The 26,574-nt window shown below is 51.4% G+C and overlaps 1 protein-coding gene across 7 annotated transcripts in view; it reads right to left on the reverse strand.

The window, feature by feature from the left end:
• The window catches only part of BCL11B (BCL11 transcription factor B), a 99,936-nt gene that overhangs the window by 43,829 nt on the left and 29,533 nt on the right, over nt 1-26,574 (reverse strand). For 5 of the 7 annotated variants that reach the window (XM_058567672.1, XM_058567671.1, XM_058567676.1 and 2 more), the window contains one exon: nt 13,580-13,795. The exons of the other annotated variants lie outside the window; for them this stretch is intronic. In XM_058567672.1, coding sequence (XP_058423655.1) covers nt 13,580-13,795 — 216 coding nt within the window. The remainder of the gene's footprint in view (nt 1-13,579; nt 13,796-26,574) is intronic. 7 annotated transcript variants of the gene reach the window in all.

Raw genomic sequence — 26,574 nt, forward strand, 5'->3', positions numbered from 1 at the left:
GGACCCAAAAGGGAGGAGGGCAGATGGGGGAGAGGGCGGAGGAAGGAAAGGTAAGAATGCCCACCCTATCAGAAGGATGGAAACGGCCCCAGAAACCAGAGATGTCAAGATGTCAGGAGGCGGGACCCAGCCACAGGGGAAAGAGCCATGTGGATGCTGGAATACCTCCACCCACAGATACAGCAAGGATAATGATTGTGATAATAATAATTATAGCTATAACAACAATAAAAATATTATTGTAATACCTGCTACTCTTCACCACCTTTCATATACCAGCTGTCACGGAAGGCAGGATAGTGTAATAGGGATGGGTTTTAAGGTATAATAAAGCAGTAAGGGCTCTGGAATCAGCCTGCCTCAGTTTCCACATCTGTAAAATGGGGATAATAGCAGTGCCTTCCTCACAGAGCTGAGGTGAGGGACGTTGAGGATGTTAGGAAAGCGCCCCATTGTCATGGCTACCCCTCCCACTGAGTTGCTGCCATCCTTTTACAGACGAGGAAACTGAGGCTCCTAAAGGATAGGGCACTCGCCAAGGTCAAAGAGCTCGGAAGTGTCAGAGCCAGGATTTGAACCCGGCTGTCCATCTCCAAAGCTGGCTTCCCCCAGCACACACTCCTGGGTGGGTCACACACGGGACTGGCCACGTTTTCCAGGACGTGAACTGCGGGCTCCCACTGAGGCTGGAGCAGGCTGGAGGATGTGGTCCTCCCCAGAAGGTACTGAGAAGGCAGATTCATCCCCAGAGAGAGACTCGCCCTCCAAGGCCTCCTCGGGCCTCGGTGCTGAAACACAACCACACACACCGCAGTCCAGAAAGAATCACGAAGTTCAGGGAGGAAAAATAATCAAAAGTGCCTCCACCATAAACACCCGGCATCAGGCGGCGGGAGATGACCCGTTCTGTGCTGAGAGTTTCCCCACGCCACCACACACGTGTGCCTGCACATATGCACATGTATACACATACACCATACGCACTCACATACACTCACATATGTATGCACACACATGCATACGCACCTACCCACATACACCCATACACACACTCACATATACACATACACGCATGTGCACATACAGCACAAATACACGCACACTCACATATATACACATATGTATGCACACACATGCGTACGCACCTACCCACATACACCCATACACACACTCACATATACACATACATGCATGTGCACGTACAGCACAAATACACACACATACACTCACATATATACACATATGTATGCACACACATGCATACGCACCTACACACATACACCCATGTACACACTCACATATACACATACACACATGTGCACATACAGCACAAATACACACTCACATATATACACATATGCATGCATATGCACCTACCCACATACACCCATACACACACTCACATATACACATACACGCATGTGCACATACAGCACAAATACACACACACATACTCACATATATACACATATGTATGCACACGCATGCATATGCACCTACATACATACACCCATATACACATTCACATATACACATACACACATGTGCACATACAGCACAAATACACACACACATACACTCACATATATACACATATGTATGCATACGCACCCACCCACATATACCCATACACACACTCATATACACATACACACATGTGCACATACACACACAAATACACACACACATACACTCACATACATACATACACACATGCATATGCACCTACCCACATACACTCACACACACACACACACTCACATACCCAAATACACACTCACATACACACATGTGCACATACACACATACATTTGCATATATACATACGTATGCACACACGCATATGCACATACACACTCACATGCCCACATACACTCACATGCACACACACACATATGTACATACACACATATGCACATACAAACACACAAACACATAGGGCCTTTTATTACGGGGTCTGTGCCAGGCCCAAGGACCCCGGCAGAGGCAACGGGAAAACCAGGGAGAAAATTACGAGGCAATGTTTGGCTCCAAATGAAAATGCCATGGAATGTTTTCCCTCAAGTCTTGGTTACTTCCTGCAGCTCCGCTCAGACCTGGGTCATCCCGGGGTGGTGGGTCAGGTCAGCATTGCCCAAGGGAACCCCCAATCCTTCTGGCCCCCCGAGCTGAATGAGCTGCAGTCCGCCCAATGCTACCGGCCACCTACCAAGGTGTGGCCGGGACACCCCAGGCCACCAGCACCCCAGAGGCCACGGTCAGGCTGCTCATGGACTATCCTCCCACCAGATACATGCTCAGCAGAATGGGGCCCAGGCCTGGGCTCCTGACCCTCGACCCCATCCCATCCCACCCCCTATCCCCGCTCTGCAGCCTGACTTCGTGACATCACACTCCAGCGGGCTCCGAGCTGCTGTTCCTGAAAAGACGCACAATGTCGTAGAAGACACAGACTAAAAATACTCCTGGCTTCTCAGAGTTGGTTTACAAAAATAATTATATTTTCTTAAAAAAAATAGATTATAGGCAACTACGTGTCCCGCTATTTTTAGCTCCTATTCAACTCTGCTAATTTTTTCTCATAATAATCATTGCAGACTTGTTTTTAAAGGCACCCCCCTCTCTGTTAATAACTGTGTTCTGACGTGGCACGGGGGCAGACTGGGGGGCCACACAACCTCCCATAAACCGTGGAGGTCTGAGTGCTGCCCAGAGAGGACGGCGTCTGAGAGTCACCGAATTCCTGGGGGAAGAACGTGTGGACAGCATCTCAGGTTCAACGTAGCACACATGTGGAGGAGACCCCACACATGCATGAACCTGTCCCAGACCCTGGGAGTTCACACAGGACACCAAACCGGGGTTCCTGCCCTGGAGGGCCCTACAATCCAGCAAGCGGTATGTCGTGGGTTGAATGATAGCCCCCGAAACAAAATGTCCATAACCAAATCCATATAATCTGTGAAGGTGACCTTATTTGGAATGACAATTGTCCTTCTAATTGTCCAGGAGAGGAGAAGACAGGCCCCAAGGGAGGCCACGTGACCACGGAGGCAGAGACGAGGGATGAGGCCACAAACCAAGGAACACCTGGAGCCACCAGAAGCTGGAAGAGGCAGGAACAGACTCTCCCCTAGAGCCTTCGGAGGGAGCACAGCCCTGCCGTCACCCTGAGTTTGGACTTGTGACCTCCAGAACAGCGAGAGAATAAATTTCTGTTGTTTGAAGCCACCTAGCATGTGGTCATTCGCTGCAGCAGCCCTAGGTCACTAACACAGGGCAACAGAGAGAAATCACAGCTCCACCCAGTAATCCTCACTCAGCCCCACGATTATATCCCCCATCAACAAAGGACCTGTGGCTACTGGATCAGAGCAGCAGACCCAGTAAGTTGCCCTGTGGTCCAATTCAGGATGCCCCTCTTCAATTCCTCCCAGGCCAGCCGGGGAAGCAAGGCTGCACGATGATCCCAGGAGACGGGGAGACCCCAGGAGACTCAGAGAGGGGCAGCGTGGGCCCCAGGACACCAGCCAGCTCTACCTTGCTCCCAGGCGGTCCACTCTACATACACTATGTGGCTCTTTCTGCTAAACCGAACCCAAATCAACACCCTGAAGACACAGCAGAAAGAAAAGTGAAAATTGTCCACTTGCAGAATTTTCTTCCCTAAACTCTCAAGCTAGCGAAATGTTTAGCTGACTGCTAAAAATCAGCCAGCCTGGGAGACAGGGCCGTCATGGGGAAGCATTTATAAGAGAAATGGGTTAGAGACCCTCAAACGCCACTTACTGAAGGGACTGGCCCATGACCAGGGCTGCAGGCACCCAGCCTAGAGCAGTGGGAGCTGGTTCCATCCCAGCCTCTCAAGTTTACTAACCACACAACTTGGGCCAGTTGTTCACCACATCCCAGAGACTTGGGGTCCTTAACTATAAACTCCAATGGTCAGGGGAGGATGTGGAGAAACTGGGACCCGTGAGCACTGCTGGTGGGAAAGTAAAATCGTGTGGCTACCGTGGAAAACAGGTGGGCAGTTCCTCAATGAGGTAAACATAGAATTGCCATGTGATCTAGCAACTCCACTTCTGGGTATAAACCCAAAAGAACTGAAAGCAAGGTCTCGAACCATAATGTGCACACCCACGTTCACGGCAGCGTTATTCACAATAGTCCAGAGGTGGACACAACCAAGTGTCCATCACAGGATGAATGGATAAACAAGACATGGTCCATCCACACAATGGAGTATTACTCAGCCATAAACACGAAGGCAACTCTGACACAGGCTACCACAGGGACGAACCTTGAGAATATCATGTTAAATGAAACAAGCCAGTCACAGAAGGGCAAATACTATATGACTGCACTTCTGTGAGATACCCAGAGTAGTCAAACTCAGAGAGACAGAAAGAATGGAGGGTACCAGGGGCTGGGGCAGGAGGGGATGGGGAGTTAGTGTTTAATGGAGACAAAGTTTCAGTTTGGGATGCGAAAAAGTTCTGGAGATGGATGGTGGTGATGGTAGCACAACAATGTGAATGCACACAATGTCACTGAACCGTCCACCTAAAAAAGGCTAAAATCGTAAATTTTATGTTTGTATAGTTTACCAAATTAAGAAAAAAATTCCAACAGACATATCCTCGTACCATTGTGAGAAAGAATCAGTGGAGATGATGCATGTGGAGCCCATGGCACACAGTGGGCCCTCACGCAATGGTTCCTTTTACTATTAAATCAAGAATAAAATGAGAAGCCTGTTAATGAAGCACAAAGAAATTCGAGATTCGAGAAGAGGGAGCCAGCATCAGGAAGGACTGGTTAAATACAGCTCCGAGGAACGACTCACGCACCCGTGGGCCTCGTCCCACCAGCCACTCTTCACCTCTTATTAACAAAGGCAGTAATTAAAAATGTCTGGATTTATGAAAAGATTCCAACTGCCCCTGCCTCTGCAGGTATTGACCCGTTTTTGCATTAACCTCCTTCAAGAAGTCTCAAGCCCTCTGATCCCTTCCTCTGAAATCATAAAATACAAGCGTTCTTATTACCCAGGGCTCGCACCAGCCCTGTGGCAGCTCCGTGAATCATTAGCTCGCTCCTCTGCCTCGGCTGCTCCCACTCACACCTGCCAGGTGGAAGGCCAGCAGGAGGGAAACCTGGGGGCCAGAAAGCAAGGAGAGGAGCAGGCTGTGGCCCCCAGACCCAAGGAGACCCAGGTTCAAATCCCACCTCTGCTGTCTACCAGCTGTGCAATTTTGGGCAAGTCGCATCACCTCTCTGATCTCAGGCTCCACACTTGTGAACTACAGAATAGGTTATCTTCCTGAGAGAGAAGCTTCCGGGAAGCTTAAATGTCTGGGAAGGCCCCTGCTGAGGGCCTGACACACAGTAGGGGCACAGAAATGGTGACTTGATCATGACCTGGTGGCCCCATTGCTGAGTGTAAGAAGGACCCCGATGGGAGAGGAAATCATGGTTGATGCTTCCGCCCTCACTGACCACACACCGCGGTCACACGCCACCCCCCAGCTGTTGGTTATTATTAAATAACGCCCAAGGAGGGGGCTGGAGTGAGGGGCAGCTGCAATTCCCCTCAGGGGTAATGCCGGGCGGCGGAACCCCACACAGAGGGACCCCTGCCCACCAAGGATTTCTTCCCACTGCTTTCTGGATTAAATTGGCCAGCCTTGATTATGTTTGGATAAACTATATTTCATGGTTTCGACTATTTGGGTTTGATTGTGAAATATGTACAGTACACAGCCCCTGCGCCCTGCCTGACCCTTGGGTTTGAAAAGTCGAGTACATTTTGTTCCCTCCACCAAGAAAAAAAACGACCGAGAACACCTCAAGCTTTAAGAAGGACGAAAGCTGGTTTCTCTCCAGCGAAGAGAAATTGCTTCTAGGGGACTGTGTATGAAAATGAGGCAGTACGAAGAGCTTTCTCTGTGTTTCTTTTGCTTTCTCCCACAGACGTGAACCCGGCCTTCTCTGGGTCTTCATCGTCCACCAGCGTTCCCTGAGGACGTAGAGGGCCAGGCCCTGCTTGGGGCACTGGAAAGAGCGTGACGGGGACATAAGTCGACCTGGTACAGGCTGCAGTGACACCAGCTGCCGAGTCCCTGACTCCCACCCAGGCCCCAGAAATCCAATTTGAGGGCAATGTGACAAGAAAATCTTTTCCCACACCCCAGGCTTCTTCTTCAATGTCAAAACATCGCTCCGGTGGTCCAAAGGTCGGTTACTCTGTGTCCCCATAAGTCACTAACAACTTGGACCCCTCAGGGGCGAGTCAGGGCTGGAGGAGTCTCGTTGGGTCAGCGGGATGCCCCCGGGAAGACGCCCACGTCTGCATCCGTCACTGACCCATGCACTGCAAGAAGCCTGTCCCCACCTCCGGCCTCACCTACCCCATCAGGTAAACCCCAGCACACCTCCAGGCCCTCCCAGCTCCCATAAACCCAGTGCTTTCCTTTTTCTTAAGCAGAGAAATGCATCATGGGGCGTGTATTTCACCTTTGCCCTAAAGCCTCACCACCGTGAGCTCCTCTAGGGCAAGAAGCTCCTTGAACTCACTTCTGGACCCCTGCATCTAGCCCAGGATCAGGCCTCAGCATGGCCAGCGAATGAAGGACAACCTGGGGGACCCTCCCTGGACGATGTCCGAATGTGGTCTGGTTTCCCACCTCGAGCTGCATTTCCGTTGCCCGTGGGTGAGCCGCCACTGCAGCCCAAGCAGCAGCAGGAGGGGAGAGCTGGGAGCTCAACTTCAGGGCCAACCACAACTGAGTCCCAATCTCAGTTCTGCTGTCTGTGTGCTGTGTGACCCTGGGCATGTTGCTTGGCCTCTCTGAGCCCCAGTATCCTCATGAGCAAAAGGAGGGGGCTGCCTCTTCTGAGGGGCATTATGAGGATGCGGTGCCTGAGCGAAGTGTGCAAAGCGACTAGGGCAGTGCCGGCACACAGTAGGTCCTTAGAGTACACCAGCAAGTCATAGGAGCAGTGATGGTGGTGGGCCTTCTTCCTCTTTCATTCATGCTAAGAAAATCTCCCAGCCAGAGACTTTCAAAGAGATGGCGGCCAAGTCACCATAGGGGCACGGGGTACCCAAGGCTATTCAACAGCCCGGCTTCCTCCTTCCGCCCCGTCACACTTCCCTTCGCCTCTGCTTCCCCACATGCTGGTAACCAGCTATGGCCACTCCAAGATGGCAGCTAATCAGTAGACCCTCCAATGCAGGGATGATGAGTGGGGACTTCTAGTGCCCCCATTTCACAGGTCAAGAAACTGAGGCTTGGAGAGAGGAAGTGGCTAGTCCAGGGTCACATATTCACATCCATGTACCCTGAGAACAAGGACCGAGCATGGTCCCATCTCTGGAGCTTCCCACAATGCCTGCACTCCTCCGCTGATTATGTGTCCATAATGGCATTTACTTTCAAACACGAATCCATGCCACAGAGCCCTGAGAAGAGATGAGGCAGCCAGCAATCAAAGCACAACCACAGAATGTCTCCAGCCTAAGGGGCATGGAGGTGTGTTCCAACCACAGATGGCAAAACTGAGGCTCCAAGAGGCTAAACGCTCAGGGATCCTCAAAGCAAAAACTCTATCTGCTGCCAAATCTAACTGCACATTACCCGTGGCCTCAGCTAGATGAATTTCCTTCTCTAGTTTTCATTATGAACTCAAGAGGGGCAGTATGGTCTAGTGGGCAGAGCCTAAGGGACGCCGTCTGAGTCAGCTCTGCCACACACGTCTTGTGGCCTCTGCCCCTCTCTCTGCCTCAGTTTTTCCATCTAGATAATGAAAGCATTGGCTGAGATGACCTCTCTGGACCCCCAATCCTCAATAGCTGAAGACTGACTCAAGCCTTCAGGTCACGCAAGGTGAACCCACTTCTAGACCTGTCTGCTCCACATGGAGGGCGTCCAGCCTCCTCTGCCACTTGCAGATTCCCTTTCAAGCTGCAGAGCGTGGCCGCCATGCTCTGAGATCCCTGATGTCGGCGGCCAGTGCTGGTTCTTCACATCCACTAACTGCTTTAAAGCCTGCAACCAGTGCTGCATTAAAAATTAATTACACATGCTATTTTATTGCCAGTGCATAATGTAATGAGCACCAGCTGTGCTAAACAGCCAAACTCCTTTTTAAGACAGCTATAAAAAAAAAAAAAGAAAGACAGAAAGAAAACTGCACTTCCAAATGCCTCTCCTGTCAGAGTAGAGAAACAGCAACATCTTGTACGGATTTGAACAGAATTCTTTGATTTAGCTCTGCCTTCAGAAGGTCTGAAGGGCCGGCTCAGAGAGTGAAATGGAAGCTGGCGCGGCTGCAGCGGTCTCTGCTCTGGGACATTGCTGGGACCCCTTTTATCTAAGGACGGTCTCACGGCTAGGTGCCCCTGCCCCCCACTAGGCAGCACTGCACTCCCTCTTCTGGCCGCTGCGCCCGGGCTCCTTTGGGCCCTGTTGGTGCTAGAGGAGATGTGCCTTTCTGGTAGTCCGTCCAACCCCTCCCTCCCTCGGCCACCCCCACCAGCCTAGGGAGTTGGCTTCTTCCATCCTGAGGGCCTTGCATCTCTCCCCGGCTTCTCCTGGCACTGCCTCCCGTTACGGAAGGAGGCATCTGGATGCTAAAGGCAGACGGGCAAGGGCAGGCTCTGCAGTGGTGTGATCCCAAGAAGCAGGCAGACACCAGAGTAGAATCCACAAACTAGCAGGCACGAGTCGCCAACGGGCTGGAAATGCTGGACCACCAGCCCCATCAGCGATGCAGACGCAAGGCGTACAAATGACCCTTTAAATTTTTCATAACTCCTCTGAGAGCCTTTTTCTACAGTGAGTCACCCCCATGGACACTGGGACCTGGTTAGCCCAGCAAGACCCTACAACAAATGCACCTTTTGCAAAGGGAATCGCAAAGAGCACGCCTCAAACCTTCCCCTGATGGAGCACTTCTGTCCACACACGCTCACCCACGCTCGCTTCCCTTTTCCCCCACCCCCATACTCACCCCTCCCTCCAGAGTCTCAGTGGAGGCTCTCACGCCCCTCTGCACCCCCTGCACCAGAATCGAGGCAGTGCGCCCGCGGGGGCCTGGCAGGCGCTGCCATCTTGGTCCGCATCGCCCTTTGCCTTCCCACTGATTCTCGGTGTTAATCAAACCCAGTCCAGAATGAAACTACAGCTTGCTTGTTGTTCTGGTATGAAATGTGCAAAGCACAGACCATATCATTAACATAAAACTTCCAGAAATAAGGCCACTTTCCAGACAGACTGTATTAATTGCATCAAGCTTCCACAGCTCGGGTGGTCTAATCCACAGCGTCCCATTGGATGGCCCTGGTTATAAAAACCAACACAAAATGAACACTGGGATATAATTGAAGGAGGGGAAAACGATAGATTCTACTGTTAAACCTACTATTTACTTACAGGTATTCTTTTATCTTTACTGTCCCTTTAACCCATGCCAAGAAACCCCAGACTAGTTAAATAACACAGCAAGCACCATTTCAGTAGAAAAGTAAATTGAATTTAACTTTACAAGATTGCCCTGTGATTTCAGCATATACCAATGACTACAACTGACTCCTTCTATTAAATCCAAACACTTCCACTTCTCCGAGCTGGGATCCTGCGTGCTGTTGTGTGAGACCTTGAACTTCACCGAGCACATGTATTAATCACTGTGGCTGATGACCATTTGCGGCTTTTAAATATGAAATGAAGTTTCTCGGTTCCCTTTCCACTTCCCAAGGCTGGTACATGATCTGAGCCAGCCAAGACGCTAAATGACTTCAAGAATGGAGACTGGGGATCGGCTTGAAGTCAGATTCCACACGGTGCCCACCACGTCACCATGTGAGCTTATGTGTTTCATGCGTGAGTCATAACTTCTAAAGGGCTTGCTCAGCGTGAGGAGTTATTCTCAGCACCTGGCGTCTGTGATCTCACTCAGTCCTCAGAACAATCCTTCAAAGCATGTACTGTCATCACTCCCATTTTATAGGTGGGGAAACTGAGGAAGAGGGTAGGAAATGACTCATCCAAGGTCACACAGCCATCCAGGACAGAGCAGCCTTCCCTCTGGGAGTCTGATACACTCAGCACTGCCTCCCAGTCGTGGAAACCACAGAATCAGAAAGGGTTTGGGGGGGCCAAAGCCCAATGGTTTTCAAACTGTTCTCTGAACACCCCACCCCCGCCCTGGGAACCCTAGCCAAGCCCCATGCCCAGTCATCCATAGCATCTCAGCAATCGAAACAGATCAATATGATCCAGTTCAGAGACCAATATGAGGAGCCTCATCTTTAAATGTTACATATATATCAGATATATATGTATGTGTGTGTATGTATATATATTTTTTTTTACAGAAGGGGAAACTGAGCCCCATAGAGGGGGAATGACTTATTCAAGGTCACTGGCCAGTTGGGAATAACGGCCAGGACCACAGCCTGAGCCTCTTGACTCCACGGGCACCTTGGAGAAGTTCCCACCTGGAATTTCTCAGGGAAGAAACTTCAGTTTCCAGGAACGCCCAGGCTCAAAGCCCCGCATTATTTCAGCAGAGTCAAAAAGCAACGGAGACCCCACGTCCTTCCTCCCACTGTGACCATCAGAAGGTCTGGGGTTGGGGTCCTGGGAGGCGGGGCTGTTTGGGATGCTGCCAGCCAAGAGGTCCACAAACACTCATACCTGTGTGGTTCTCTCCCCCATAAAATCACACCCTTCTATAAATAACTGAATGCGTTCACCGGCATGCAATTAATCTGCGTGAAACACGGTTACATCGGGGTTTTCCGTATTAATTTGAAGAGGTGGGTTCAGTGCATCCTGATCCGAAAAGGGACGGCACAGAGTAAGGACGGCAGCCCCTTTCCTTCCTTACAGAGGACTGCTTCTTCCTAACGGGTTACCGGGAATGTAATGACTCCATTCCAACTACTGATTAAACAAGCACTAAAAACACTTAAGCAAACAGCCCAGTGCCAGGGACAGAAGCCACAAAGGGACAAAAACCACTGGAATAGGATATTTTCAGGTATTGAAATTGATCAAAAAATATGGCAGCGCAACCTGGTGCAGGCTAATTAATGGGGACCAACGATGAAAGGGAACAGTGCTGGAAATCAGGGCAGAGCATCAGAGGCTGAGAGCAGGCCCCCGAGGAGGGTCAGGAGGAGAGGTCCCAGGGACCCCAGGAACAGACCGCCCCGCCTCACTCCCCTCCCCGGCCCTGCCATCAAATGTGGGGGCTGCTCACGGGCTCTGAGCCCTCGTGGCATCAGGTTCTAAAGTCCAAGAAGGCTGAGCCAACGCCCAAGATGAAGCAGGCGCTGGATCACCAGCCCAGGACCAAATCCCACCTCCGCTCCTCCGTCCCCTTCAAAGCGTCCACTCTGCAGGTCCCCATTCCCGCTCCTCCCCACCCCCACAGACTGCAAGCTTCAGGAGGACAGGCATCCACTGCGCCTGCCTCCCCCTTGGTTTGCTCCCTGCCTACAAAACAGGTGCCCGAGAAATGGCTGTTAGTGAAAGAATGAATGAATGAATGAGCAAATGAATGAAAGTGACCTGTGAGACCTCACTGTCTCCGAGCCTCATGTTCTCATCTGTAAAGTGGGAGAGTACACCTCCCTCCTAAGGCTGCTGTGAGGATTGAATTCAAGAATGCACACAAGTGCCTAGCACAAGACAGCACACAGTGGGCTCTCAGTACACAGTGTCTAGTAGGAAGCAGGAGCAGTGTGGCTGAGAGCGGGTCTGTGAGGAGCTGCTCCAGAGCCCAGAGGTGGGACTGTCCCCCCACCGATGTAGGCAGAGGCATGTGGCTCAGTGGGAAGAGGGGTGGTCTCGTCAGGAGGCATCCTGATGACAAATCCCAGTTCCGTGAGCCACTCACCCTCCTCGAGCTTTTACTTCCCCATCTGCAAAATGGGAATGTAACAGCTCCGCTCAGCACGGTAGCTTCTAAGCACAGCCAGAGCCAACAGAGGGTTAAGCCGTCTCCCTCCGCCAGGGAGATCGTGTTTCTGCACCGCAGAACTTGACCGAGTCCAGTCATAAACACTCAGGCTGATCTTTGATAGCACGGCCCCCCGAGTGGCTGCGAGGACTGCAGCACTAATTACAGGAAGCCATAGGAGCAGGGCAGCCGCCCAGACGGAGCAGGCATCCCTCCCTCAGCCAGCAGGGATCACAGCACAGACCCAGGGAGCCGCGACGCAAGCCCCAACCACCCTGGGCACCAGGCCGGCCCGGGACAGGGGGCCGGCTTCTCTGCAAGTGGCGGCCACCTCCTTCCTGGGCAATTTTAGTCTTTCCTTTGTACGTTCACGGCATAAGCCCAGGACCTATGACGTCACCATCTGTCATAGCAGGGGTGCTGAAGGCTGCAGGGCAGGCCAGCCCACCAGCAGGAAGGCCCAGGGGGCTCTTCACCCTGGAGCTGGGGCCTCCTGTGGCCCTCTGCAGAGCTGTGGCTCCAACAGCGACCGTCCCTTGGGACAGCTTCAATTAAAAGCAAAACCTGCCCAATACAAATAGTTTTCCTTTCACTACCCAAGTCAAGAGAAAGCCTGATGACCAAGCTGGGACAAACTGAATCTGCCCAGCTCTGCACCACCCTCTGTCTTTTCGGGGCCCCTGCCCAGAAACCAGACCACAGGGCGCTCACCACCACCTGTGTGCGGCAGCATCTCGGCTCCTGCAGCCTCAGTGCGTTTCACACCAGGCCCTGCCGAGATACTGGGCAGGAGGGGCTGGGATGAAAGGCCCCTGCCCGCACATTCCAGGGACCCCAGGCCAGAGCAGGAGTTTGGGTTTTGTTTGGGGACAGAGGAGGGACGTAATGGAGGACAGACTGTGTCACCGCACTCCCCGTGTCTGCCCAACTGTATAATGGGCAGCCGCACCAACCTGGTGCCAGGCGCACAGTAGGTGTTCAGCCCCTGGGGTAGGCTGCATGGCCCCGCCCCCTGCCGCTACCCCCAAACATACCCCACAAGGTTTGACTCCCTGGGGTGGCCACAGCTAAAAGGCTCCTTTAGAGGGACTTTTTTTTTCTTCAAGTTAATGGGCAACACATTCTCCCAGAGAAACTCAGCATTTTGGACGGCTCCAACGATGCACACAGACAACCAAGGAATCTTCTCCTAGCCATGTCTTGCGGGTGGGGGGTGGTGGCTGGGGCGGGGAAGAGCGGGTGGCAGTGGCGAGGGCAGAAGAAAACCTCAGATGTTAAGCGTTATCCAATTAAGTTTTAGCTAAACAGCTCAGAGACGAAATTTGGAGGCTGGGGGAACGCATCCTGGGAGTGAGACTCAGAATGGGCGGAGGGGCAGGGGGACCTCCGGACGGATGGGGACCAGGGCACCGGTGTACAGTTCTGTTGACAACCTTCACCACTTCCTCTTGCGCCCCCCAAAAATGCGTTTTGGGGTGGGGGAACACGTCATCCCTGGGTCCCCACCTTGCCCCAGCCCACCTGGGAGAGGCAGCCGCCAGCTCTGCCCAGGGCACACCCCACCATCCACGGGAGCCCACCCCCCACCGCGGCCGTCTGTTACCTGACAACTGACACTGGCATCCAAAGGGAGCCTCCGTCTGACCCTCACCCTGAGTCCCGTCACCCGAGACAGGGCGCGCGCTGCAGCACGGCAGGGGGAGGCAGGGCGGCAGAGCGCCCAGGGCGCGCAGAGGTGAAGTAATCACGGATGCGTGAGGGTGGGAGGAGGAGGCAGCTATGGGGGCCATCGCTGGCAGCTGGGCAGGCCTGCACGGCCCTGGAGAAAAAACAATAGAAAAGACTGGTCAGTCGGACCCTAGACTGTACAAGGGGCTCAGGGTGCAGAACAGGGGCCCAGGGCAGAGGGCTGCAGGCCACCCTTCCAGGGTGGAAGGCCCAGGGGTGCCAGGCCCCGCAGGGAAGGCAACCAGGACACAGACAGGGGCTGGGGCCAGGGAAGCGGGCAGGAGCCTGAGGGGGTCCTACTTCCACAGCTGCCAGATGGGGCTGTCTTGGGGCCAGACTCCCATCCCTGGGGCCTAAGGCAAGGGGCTGGGGCAAACGAGGGCTGTCAGGGCCCCGGCTCCCACAAAGTCATCTCCATGTGAGGGTTTCTGGAGTGTTCTGGAGCAGACTCCATTTAGGGATTTGTTCCCAAATATCTGGGCCACCCCCCTCTAGAAGAGCCGGGAAGCTCCAAGCCACCACTGTTTGCTCCATCAGGACGGGCTGTCTGCACAGGCCTCAGACACCTCCACCTCTGAGCACCTGGGCACTGGCTAACCTCCAGCCTGGCTGATGGCCCACTGGTGCCTCTCTCCAGCCCACAGTCCACCTCAGCGACCTGAGCACTGAGCATGTAGCACCCAAGCCCCAAGGCCTTTCAGAAGGCTCTGAACAACCCCCCAAGAAAACCCTAGCACCCTCTAAGTGCCTCCCCGGGTCTAACAGCCACGACACAGGGCCAAGGGCCTGCCTGGCCTCCGCCCAGCCCCACGGCTCGCCTCGGCTCCCCGGCAAGGCCTGCGTTTGATTTGGCCGTTTATCTTAAATGGCTAAGAGACCACCAGGGCAAAACATTTATGTGAAGCCCTTGCCAAAACCACAAGTGAAGAAGCCCAAATTCCCTGGGTAAATAATTGAGCGGGGAAGCATCAGAGACAAAAAGAAAACATCAACAAGATGACTGGCAGCTGGGCCCCGGGCCGGCTCTGCCAGGGAGGCCACCCGACACCGCCTACCGCCCCACACAGGTCGGCCAGGGAGGGATCTGCCCACTCCGAGGCCCCCACGCGGGATTCCCCATCCACTGCAAGCCAGGAGCCTGTGAGTCTTCATCTGGAGGAGATTCCCAGCATGCCCATTGCACAGACCACGACACTGACGACGTGACCATGGAGAACTGCAGGCACCAGCAGCCAGCCCCACCCAAACCCCCGCTGCCGGCTCCAGATCCAGGGTCCTTTCTCTGTGCCCCTGCCTCTCCAAAACCTGTGCTATCCAGGACTGCAGGCATCAGGGCACTTGGGAATACCTGCAAATGTCCTGCGAAGAGGCCAAAGCTAACACCATCACCACGTGGGCCCCTCTGGGCCAATGAAGCCCTCCTACCAGGCTAAGCCCAGGGCCTGGAGCGTTTCTGAGCCCACCCCAGGCCCAGAAGGGCGTGGCCAAGGACCCCATGAGCAGTTCCAGCTACAGATGCTAGGTGGAAGGCAATGCCCCAGACTTAGCATAGGTCCCCAAGGAAGGTCGGCAAGTGAGGTCACTGTCACCTGCCTCCTCCCAGAAGCCTGCCCTGGCCAGCCCTTGCCTGAAACCCCTCAGCACTGAACACTGCCCATTTGACACTGTGCACACGTCAGCCCTGCCTTCAGACCACGGAAGGCTCCTGATCATTGTAACTGTGACAGTGGCTTTGTGGTGAGGGCCTATCACAAAGAGCTGGGCATAGTTCACCACAAACAACACGCTCGGCAGCAAAGACCATCCCCATTCCACAAGGGGAAACAGGCTCAGGGAGGTCTGGGACTTCAACCCACAGCCTGGACATGCCCTGCTTCCCCTGGGGCTGCAGCTGGGGTGGAGTGACCAGGGTGCCCCGGGATCCTGAGAGGAAAGGCCGTGCGGGGTGGCGGGAAGCCTGAGGATCCTGAGGCTCAGGCAGGCATAGGAGGTTGCAAAAGACCAAATCAGGCGCCCGGGTTCTGTGTGAGGCCCCGACACAGCCACCACTATGTACCACGGCTGAGAAAACCAACAGGAGCGCAGGGACCTGGTAAGCGTTATCCCGAGCCAGAAGAGAGCAGAACCTGGCAGGTCCGGCCTCACCCCTCTCCTTCTGGAAAGGCCAGGCTTAGGCCACTGTCTGTAAAGGCAGAGTCATCCCTTAACTCGAGTAGGGGTGGGAGGCCGGGCCACCCCCTGGAGGGGCTTCCATGTGCCTCATTAGGAATTCTGACCCGGCTGAAGTCCACCTGCTCCAGGGGCAGGCTCAATGGAGGCAGCGGAGGGGGCAGCAAGGGTGAGAGGCTTCCAGTACCAAGCTGCCTGCAGAGGCCTCTCCAGGGTGCTCTCAGAGGACCCTCTGCCCTGGGGAGCAGCATCCCTAGCAGCTTAAACCTGGAGCTCTGTCCAAGGGTGGAACTCCAGAAACCCTCTTCTGAAGCTAGTGCAGAGGCCGAAGGGAATGACAAAAGCCACCTATTGTAGGATTCCATGCGCAGGAAGTGTCCAGATCAGGCAAATCCAGAGACACAGAAGGCACATGAATGGCTGCCAGGGGCTGGGGGAGTGGGAATGAGGGCTGATGGGTACAGGGTTTCTTTTAGGGTGATGAAAAGGTTCTGGCATTAGGTAGTGGTGATGGCTGCACAACATTGTAAATATACTCAAAACCACTAATTGTACACTTTAAAACTGGTTAAAATGGTGAATTTTACATTATGTGAATCTTATCTCAATTTTTTTTCTAAAAAAGCTCAAGGTCTCTGACTATCCCAGGCTACCTCCCAGCCCTTACTCCTCCTTAAGAAAGGGGTGTCTGCCTTCAAAAGTGCAGCCAGGGCATCCAGAACACACTTGACAGAGCACTTGCGACCCTGTGAGGAGAGACTTATACATGCACAGGAAGTCTGGAGCCCAGACGCAGCCTTGGAGCCAGAGGCCTGGGTTCGAATCTCCCCTCTGCCACTTCCTGGCTTCGGACCTGGAGTGAGTCCCGTTCTCAGAGCCTCGCCTGTAAAGGAAGGTCAGGACGAACCTGGCTTCTAGTAAACACTCAATAACGGGTCACCGTCATTCATTCACTTTCCATTCTGGAACTTTTCCTACTCCCTAAGGGTCCTCCCCAAGGCATCACAGCCTGACCACGAACGTCAAATGGCCATCCGGGGCTCTGAGCTCAGGAAGGCACCTGATAAAGCCCAGCAAGGCACTCCTTTAAAAAATACTTTCTTTTGAGCTCTAGGCAGGTTCCCCTCTGGAATCGGAACAGACGCACGTGCAGCGAGGTATGTGGCAGAGGGACGCCAAGACGCCATCTCAGCTTTATGCGGGATCCAGGTGGCTTAAAAATAAAACCCTGGTTGGCTCGATTCCTTAACATGGAAGTTCACTTTCATTAGGGAAAAAGAAATAAACGATGAATACATATATCATCTCATTGCAGCCCAGCAGCCTTCCCACAAGGTAGGTAATACGACTCCCCTCTCACAAATGAGGAAACTGAGGCTGGGGCCCAGGACCACACGGCTGGCTCATCGGGGTCAGAATCTCACTCTATGCATCTAGTACAAGGAGGTACAAAAAAGTGCAAAAATAAGACCCCTGAAATGTTTCTTAAGCTCCAAATCAGGGTATCAGGTAATTTTTAATGCATTCGTTCGGAGGGGGTCTGTAACCTGTCTCCCTTCTGGATGGGTCCTGCAGATGTGTCTGCTCCATTCCCCACACATGCGCACTACCCTGGCGAGCACGCCCACACTGACTGGCGTGGAGACACAAAAACACGCCTGGAAAAGCCCCAGCCTGGTTTTGAGGGGAATGTAAGCCTTTCCCGACGCTGAATCCTCGGGCGTCCCCTCCCACATGGGAGGGTTACAGACTCCTAGCTAGAGAGAGGAGCCTGGAATACACTGTGCAGGAGATGTATATTTTTCTCCCTACTGGTGTCTTTCAATTGATACATTTTTTAAGCCAAGACCTCCTACTGATAGTGCAAAAAATGAGTCATAGATCAAGGAGGGAGACAGACAGGGAGCGAGCGCCTGTGAGTGAGGGCCACTGGCAAGGAATCCTGACAATCCGCGCGCCCCCTCCCCCCATGCCAAGACATTAATTCTCACAAGTCGGAGAAAATTACTATGCATGAATGCAAAAAGCATGATCAGGAGTAATTAACATGGCTTCATATGCAAATTTTATTAATGCAGAAGTACAAAGTCATTATGCAAATGAAACTTACGTCAACTCTCTTGACAAATATTCATCTCTGAGGCTCAAGTTTCTCCCTTTTTATTTATTTATTTAATTTTTTCTCTCCCCCCACCCTGTTTTTTCCTGGGTTTTGTTTTGTGTTTTTTTTTTGTAGGGGGGCAGGTAGCACTGATGGCCGCTTCGGCAGCAGCGAGCTGCGAGGACTGTTTGACAAGTTTGCAAAGTTGTTTTTCAAGCAGAGAAATTTATTCTTGCATTGTTGATTTTTTTTTTTTTTTTTTTTTGGTTGTTGGCAGGTACAAGACAGCTCATAGGAGAAGAGGAAAAAATAAAAATTAAAAAAAAAAAAGCTCTGGGCAGCAGGCAGCCAATCAAAACGCCAGAGCCTGTAATGAGGGCGATTGATGGCTGTTTGGCTTTTACTGCAGGGTAATGAACTAGAATCCAGTCTGAGGAGGGGGAAAAATATGAATATTCATGAGACTGTGCTCCTGCCTTTGATGATTAAAGAAATTTTTAATATTCAAATAAGCGCTTGCCAAGTGATTAACAAAGAACATGCACGCAGAAATATGGAAATGGGGGCCGGGAAAGATTTGAGAGCAGAACAGACTGCAGGAGAGGCAGCCCCAAATTTCATAAACAAGATAGGCAGATAACCTAATTCGCACGCGGACAAATAAAAACATTTCTTTCGTATCGCTTAAATATTTTGCCAGCTACTTTGTCTTAAGGATGATAAAAATGCTATGTATTAAGGGAGGGAAGAGAGAGAGAGAAATGCATTGCTCACATTTAAGAATCATTATTCAGATTCTAGCCTACCTCCCCCCACCCCGACAGGAAATCAGAACTCTTTTTCCCGTTTGCTAGAGAGAAAAGATGGAGGGAAGCCAGCTCAGGCTTGAAAACCCAATGCTTGAGGTTCAGGCCTGCCTGTTTGCTGCCTCTCCTGGCGGTGATAACGGCCCGGGTTGGCACATCCACAGGGCGTGGTCATTTGTGGCTTCTAGGCTGGTCCAGAGGCCCAGAGACCTAGGGATCGTGACTGCTGGGGCGGGTGTGATTCTTGGGGTCCCCAATCTGCAGAGCTCAGCACCTCCTCTGCACTCAGGCCCTGGTTGAAACACATAAAGGTAGTCACAGGGTAAAAAGAGGGAGCATCTTGAGACGTTGAAAGGACTTAGACTTCTGCCCGGAGCCCGGGCATCTTCAGGGCCAACCACATGGGGACCAGCTGCCATGGAGGGTAAGAGCCTCCACCGATCCCACAGGCTCCTTTGGCTGTGGGCTAGGGATGCATGCTCATATTTTCACAGCTCCACCATGGGTTCACGTTGGAGCACATAATAACAGTATTAGCCAGTAGAATGATCCTGCAGTTAAAATACATCTAATTAGCAGCCGATGACATCCATTTTGGCAATTTCCTATTCGAAAAAAGTGAAGTGCTACCTTAAATGAGACAGGCAGTGGGTACTCACCCACCAAGACCTAGCCTTCCCATCATTTGTCTCTCTCTCTCCCTTTTTTGGGGGGAGGGGGATAGGGAGGAGGGAGTGGCTGAGACAGCAGGAATAAAGAAGAATTCTAAGGAGCCTTCTTTGTTACTCAGTTTCAGAGCTACATGGGTCTTGCTGGGAGGGGGTACTCAAAAAATACATTCCTTCACTCCACAGGTATTATTTCATGTCTTTTTCTTTGTGTTTAATTACCAAGATCTAGGAACCAGCAAAGACTAGAACTTGTTTTTCATTTCATTATAAAAATATATATAATAATAAAACAAAGCAGAAAGGGAACCTAAGCCTTTAAGTGAACGCCATCAGTCACCGTGAAAACTGCAAGCCCAGAACGGGTCCCCAAGGCAGGCACAGAGAGCAAATGGGTGTGCGGTGTGGCTCAGCTCACAGCACCGGAGCATTTGGGGGACCTAGAAATTCTCTGCGGGGGACTGGGGCCCCCTAAGTCCCACTTCCCACTTCAGGATTCTCATTCTAAGCCAGGCAAGTCTGAGTGCCCATCACGGGTCTCAGGGTCCCGTGCTGCAATGCTTTTGAGTTTGGGGGCGCATGTGTTAAGTGCCCGTTAAAAGAGGAGGAATAAAAGGGGAAATGAGGTCTCACAGGGGTTTGCACAGCTGTGTTTAAAGAGTTCCCTCAGGGTCATTACACGGGAGACATAAAAACACAGCTCCAATCCACGTCCAGCCTTTCCTGGGGCTGCCTGCTGAAAACAGCAGCCCTTTCACGTGGCTGGAAGGGTGGGGATTCCCATGCAGGTCAAAGAGCCTGCTTGGCTTCCCTCATCGCCTCCGGGGCCTGGCTGGACTCAGAGAGGACCACTGCGGGGTGCCAGGCAGCAGGGAGGAGGGCCAGGTGAGAGGTGGGCTTGCCAGGGGCTCCATCTCTGGGCTCGAGACTGGCTCTACTGCTACATGCCCAGTGACCATCCAGAGACCCCCCACACACCGCCCACAGCCTTGTGTGGACACCAGGGCATCTTCCCGCATCTTCTCAAGAAGGCTTAGCCACCGAGAGGAGGCGAGAAGCACATCCCTTCCGGCCCCCTGAGCCAGGCCGCCTTCCTCCTGGCACCTCCCTCCTCGCACGCTCCTGAGATCTGTCACGGTGAATCACCGCCTGAACTATTTTTGCTCCCCAGCAAGCTGCACACTTAATGCATCCCCAAGAAGGGAGACTCGAGGCAAAGAAACAATCGTGCCCCCCAACAACGCCACCAAAATCTGTTTGCCTCCTTCCACCAGGCCGTGGAAAGGGAACATCCTTCCCAGCAGCTGCATCTTGCAATTAGAAGCAGACACGCAGGCACACTCCTGTGCCAGGTCCAAAAGCACCTGTTTCAATGGCTGCCGACCCCAATTTCCTCAAGATGCAAGCAGCTGAAATACTCTGGGGCAACAGAGCCCCTTTCTGCACCCCGAGCCAAGGATTGGCGAGGTTACCTCACAAATTCCAAAACCTTCTACGGCCCTTCCAAAAGGCCCGGGGAGATGGCAGAGGAAATTTCAGGTGCTGCTGGGGACGAAGGATGTGTCTAAACCATATTCTGTTAACTATTCAGGGTCAGGTGAAGGAGCTGACCAACTGCTCAGAGCTGACCATTCCAACCCCTAAGCAGGCATCTTCAGGAGAAAACACAAAGCTTCCACTCTTTTCTTTTGCTCATCTCTCAGGAAAATCCCTGAAGCTCTCAGAACTGCTGGAATGCGAATAAACACAACCACTTGTCCTCCAGCTGGGACGCTGTAACCTATGCACCATGGCTTCGGGACGCACACAGAACAGATATGGGTCCTCTGGGGTGACCTCAGCAGGCAGCGTCCACCAAATTGGGGCCCACGATCCCGGAATGGGCAGGCCTGGGGACAACAGAAGGTGAAACCATGTGTCTCGCTAGCTAGAAAAATGTGTGCATACACATCTAGTATACAGAGATTACAGATATATGCGCACAGACACATACACACACGCATATATCAGCAACGTGCACACGTTAAAATGTCTGCATGCATCTCCCGGAATCTATAGAGATCGAGAACAAACTGGAGTTGACAGATTCTCTGAATCTCACCAGCAAAAACAGCTGGCCAATACCTAGCAGAGGAATTTCCCCTTCGTCCCCTGATTCAAGCCTTTTGATTCAAGCTGGGTAGCTGCTTCACACTTTAGCAGTTTCTGCCCTAAAATATAACGTATCCAAGACTCTCCAGTGATTTTCTCTTAGGTTGCATCAGAAGCCACGAACAGTACACTAAATATGCCTATCGATGAAAAGTGCTGTCTATAAACTGAAATAAAAAGCTGGGTAAGTCATTTGGATTCCAAGTATGATATGAAGAACTTGGCACTTGAGGTCAGGACCCCGTGGCCCTTTCCCAGACGGAACTTAGGGGCCAGACTCCAATGACCAGCTCGGCCAGGCATCCCTTAGACACGTCCTCATGGACACTCCCCACGGGTGCAATAGTTTAGAGCTGGGGCGGGCAGGCAGTGGGAGGGACTCTAGTCAAGACAGAAGTCACATATCACCTGATGGAAATAAACCAGGAGATGACTCTTCAGTTTGGTGCCTACAGTGAGTTTTAAACTAACAACACAGTGTTCTTTCTCATTAGCATTTACTATGCCTGACATCTGAAGAATGGCCTGCAAACACTGACTCCCGACTCTTGTTAAAAATCTGGTCCTCTACAGAACATGTTTAAAAACTGATGAGTTCAGGAAGTTGTCGTGGTTCACAGGTCCCACAAACTCCAACACCGGCTTTGCCTCCACCGCCACGCACAGAGGGCACAAGGGAATAAAACAGAAGGGGGAAGTCTGAACTCGGAGAATCCCAGAGAATCGAGAATGAAAATAACACAGCACAGCCAATAAAAAGAACATCAGGAAAACGGGATGCCCAGCACGGAGGTGATTTCGATGACTCAAGCCGGGAGCGGCCAGGGAAAGAGGCTACAACTCCAGGTGCAGAGGCAGTTGTGGATTTCAGGAATGTAGGTGTCATCAACCTTAAGATCAGACCATAAAATTCTACCTGGGCAGTAAGGGAAGTGCAGCCACAAGGGCTGGCAGGGTTCCTTGTTTTAGATGGAATAGAAAAATTAACTTGGTTAGTGGAAGGTGGAAAAAAAAATCAAATTGTGAAAAAGGGGGCCCTGCTACAGTTTAAAATCGTTTTTCGCTTTTAGTTGCATTTATTCGCGTTATATGCAATTGATTTCTACAACTGTAATAAAAAAAAATCCAGCTCTCCCTGGATTTGGTTGTTGATTGAGTCTTTTTTTCCCTTTTCATCTCTTTTTACCTTTTACTAATGGACATATAGAATATTAAGGTTCAATGCTTTGCATCAGAGAAGAACAAAATCTTTCTGGCCTCTTTATGTGTCTAAGCCAAGTCTGAAATGTCACTGACTAAAACACTGAACAGGCTGTAATTACTTTCAACAAAGTAGTTCCCTGAACTGAGTTTTCTGTACGTAGATGGCATTTAATATACATATTGTGAGCCTTCCTTTCAGCACAGGTAGCATTTGATGGCGAAAATCACAAATTTTCTTCTAAGGTAGCAGTCTGACAGCCACCTTCTTACTTGTTTTCTGACGTGAAACCCATTTTCATCTCCTAACACACCCACGGTGACGTACGGCGTGTGCACAACAAAATTTGTAAAAATTAACACTTCGAGGGATTAATTTAATAAAGATTGTTAGCACATTAACACGGGTAACATTGCTCCTTACGATTCAACCCAGCCCCGCTCCGGGTGCCGCTGTAACAGGGGCTTACGTTCAACTGAGGTTTATACCGCTATTTAATGTAATTAAAGAAACCAGGAGAATGGAAATATCATTTCTATTGCAGTATTCCCATTAGAAACTGGGGGAAATCAGAGCACACTGACTTTGATTTTGTTGTAGTTTTTTTTTTCCCTTGGCTATCTTTGAAACAGAGCTGATGGGCTGGACCTCAGAATAACCTCACTGCAGACGCCCTGCAAAGATGCCCTGATAAGGCGAGCCTAGTCTCCCGGCAGAAGCGCCCAATGTTTATTTGCCATCTATTTGTTTTTGATACTGTCAAAAACATCTTTTTCTTAATCTGCAGTCTATATTCCGCTGTAATTCTCTGTCCAGCAAACAGCACCCCATCATGAAAATGACTTTTCAGACATCCCCAAACAACATGGTGGATCAAAAGGCAGAGGAAGAGAGGCCTCCGCGGCGGTTCTTCTATATAAACAATGATAGTGTGTCTAGAATCCCAACACACTTCAAATCCCTCGGACTAGAATCTCAGTGGAACCTCAGAGGAAGAATCCAGCAAGCATTGCTCAGAAGGCTGCAGAAACTAAACAGACACAAAACCAACCAGAAAAAAGAAAAAAATCTTTGCACCACATCATCCAAAATGGCCGAGACAAATAAGTCTTGGGCTGAAAGGAAGGGACCTGTCTCAAGCTCTCAGGCCCGAAGCAGCCTCTCCTCCATCTGACAGCCACCTCCTGCCCCTGGAGCCGCCAAGTGCAAACGAAAGTGAGACCTGTCTCTTAAACCTGCCCGCCACATGTCCCTGTGCTGTCGGGGTGACTGGTGGGTTTTTTTCCTTCCCTAAGTGCATTTTAATACTCTTATTCTACATCCTAATTTCTTTGGAAGAAAAGAAAAAAAAATCAGTGTCACTAAAAAAACGTCACTGTTTTGCAAAATCCAGCAGCTTCCTTGGCAGCGAGAAAGGCTGGCTGGCATTATCCCCTCATTTGACAAAACTACTATTTCTGGGCATGTGCTCAAAAACAGGTAGGAAGCAAATGCTGAGAAATAAGGAAGTAAAAACAGCCAACAGATTTTTCACTACCAAGAACACCAAGCGTAAACATGATTTATTTAGCTGTGTTTAACGTGTCTGTCCTCCACGCAACTACGAGCCCACTTGGGTTGAAGGAAGGGTAGGGAGGAGGAGACAGGAAAGTGGGAGCAGGGAGGACAGAGGGGACAGAGAGGAGAGGCGGGCGGCTCTGCACGAGGACTTCCTGAACGGTTCCATTCAGAGTTTCAGGAGAACAAGAATCTTCTGCCCCAAAATATATGCATTTGTCAAAAGAAGGCTGCACTAATCTGCCGGTTAATTAACGAGCTGCCACTAACAAAAGATGGAAGACCCAGTTCATACAAACAATATTTACATGGGCGTTGCTCGATCTTGCCCACTCTTCTTCCTCTTGTGCAAACCATGTGGGCTGGGTGCGGGGACAGGCACGGGAGGCCCCTGAGGTTGGAGGGTTCTGAGGTTCCAAGTCCAGGCATGGGGGTAGGAGGGACTATCACTGCCTTCCCTGCCCGTCTTCGCATGCCCGCGTGGAATTGACTGAGATCTGTATTCAATTAAGGAGCACCAGACCGCTTCTGGCTCCACGCCTGCATCAACGCAGGCTACGGGGATCTGCCGTGCCCCACCTCTAGCTCCGACGCCAGGGAGCTGGGGTTCCATCAAGTCCCGCTTTGAGAAGACAAGAGTCCCACACTCCCCAGCCCCACCCCAAAACTCAAGCCTGAGGTCTTGGCCTGCCAGGGTGAACCGAACCAATTCATAAAGACAGCATCTGTATTTTCTAACTAGCAAGACTAAACCAGAGGTTTTGGGCTCTGCCAGAGGTGATTCCTATTAAAAATCTATTTCGGTTCCCTCAGCATTGCCTGGAAAAAAAAAAGAGTCCAAACCTCTTCGAAAGAAAAACAACAAAAAAGTCAGATGAAACCCCAACAGGACACTTGGGGCCTCCCATTTCCCCAGCGAAGGTACCATTTCAGAGCAGCCAGCTGTGTGCTCTGCAGGCATAAATGCCAATTTTTGTTAGCTTCCAGAGGCGGCGCAAAAGCAAAACAAGATTCTCCTCACCTGCACCTAGCAAGACTGTGCACTTAAAGGCTGCCTGCTGTATGCATTCCTCCCCAACCCAAGTCTACACTCCCTCTGCCCAACTCCTCTCCTGGGGCCAGACACCAAATGTCAGGAAAGATACCTTTTCTGGTATATTCAGGTCAAGGGCAACAACAAACCCACTCTGTGTCAGGATTCTGAATCACGTGACAGTCCCCACCAATAACAAGGAGCTGGGGGGGGGATTGGGGCAGAGGTGTTTCCTACTGGCATTAGGTTACTAAATTGAAAATTCAAATCCTCCCCTTCCACTCCCCCCTAAATCCCTTAATTTTTCCCCCTTGCATTGAAAATGACAGACTACACAAGTAGCTATTGGATTCCTTTCCCTTTTGCAAATTAGTCACCCTGCCCCAGTGGACAGAACAATAACATTCTACACTTTTATGATGTCTTTGAAATCAGCAATTACTTGACTTCTAAGGAACGGTTTGCTTTCCTATCTGGACTGTGGCGGGAACGTAAACAATTGGGTCTCCCTACTCTATAGGTGAAGAAGCTAAGAGACGAACGGGTTTCCCTGGACTAGGGAGGAACAAGCACATTTGAGACTGTGCAACTGCATGCCAACATCTCGATCCTGGTGCTTCAACACTGAGATGGCCCCTAGCGCTCCAGCAACAACAAATATTGATCGAAAGTCTAACCAGGGCTCAGGTGCTGCCAAAGAGACCACGCTTCTAGAAAATCCTGTAAGAAAATCTAGATTTCCCAAAGTAACGAAATTGAAGATGCTTAAGAGCACCTCCCAAGGAGGCCTCCCCAGGGTCCCTTTGGCTACCAATTCCACCGGTATTTCAACATGATCCAGCTGACAAAATCCCCCATTCCCAAGCAAATCTCCCACACATGGCTCCTGAACAAAGCCAGGCAAGTCACCTGTGCCCTGCAGACTCGTCCCACGGCTCGGAACAACACATCGCCAGGCAGCCCACCTGCCACTCGGACACAAGAAAGGAATGTACCCTCTGAAGGAACGAGAGCACCCAGAGGGGCTGCAGGCTCTCTTGGAGGAGAATTCTGCCCCAAGCCTTAACCTAAAACTAGATAAACAATTTTTATCACTGTTGAGGCGTCAAAATAAAGAAAACAGATAAGTTGGCCTCCTCCTCCGTGTAACAGCCATTAAGTCAGCCAACCACACATTACCTGTC

Source organism: Diceros bicornis, chromosome 24, assembly GCF_020826845.1.
Source record: "Diceros bicornis minor isolate mBicDic1 chromosome 24, mDicBic1.mat.cur, whole genome shotgun sequence".
Taxonomy (NCBI): Eukaryota; Metazoa; Chordata; class Mammalia; order Perissodactyla; family Rhinocerotidae; genus Diceros; species Diceros bicornis.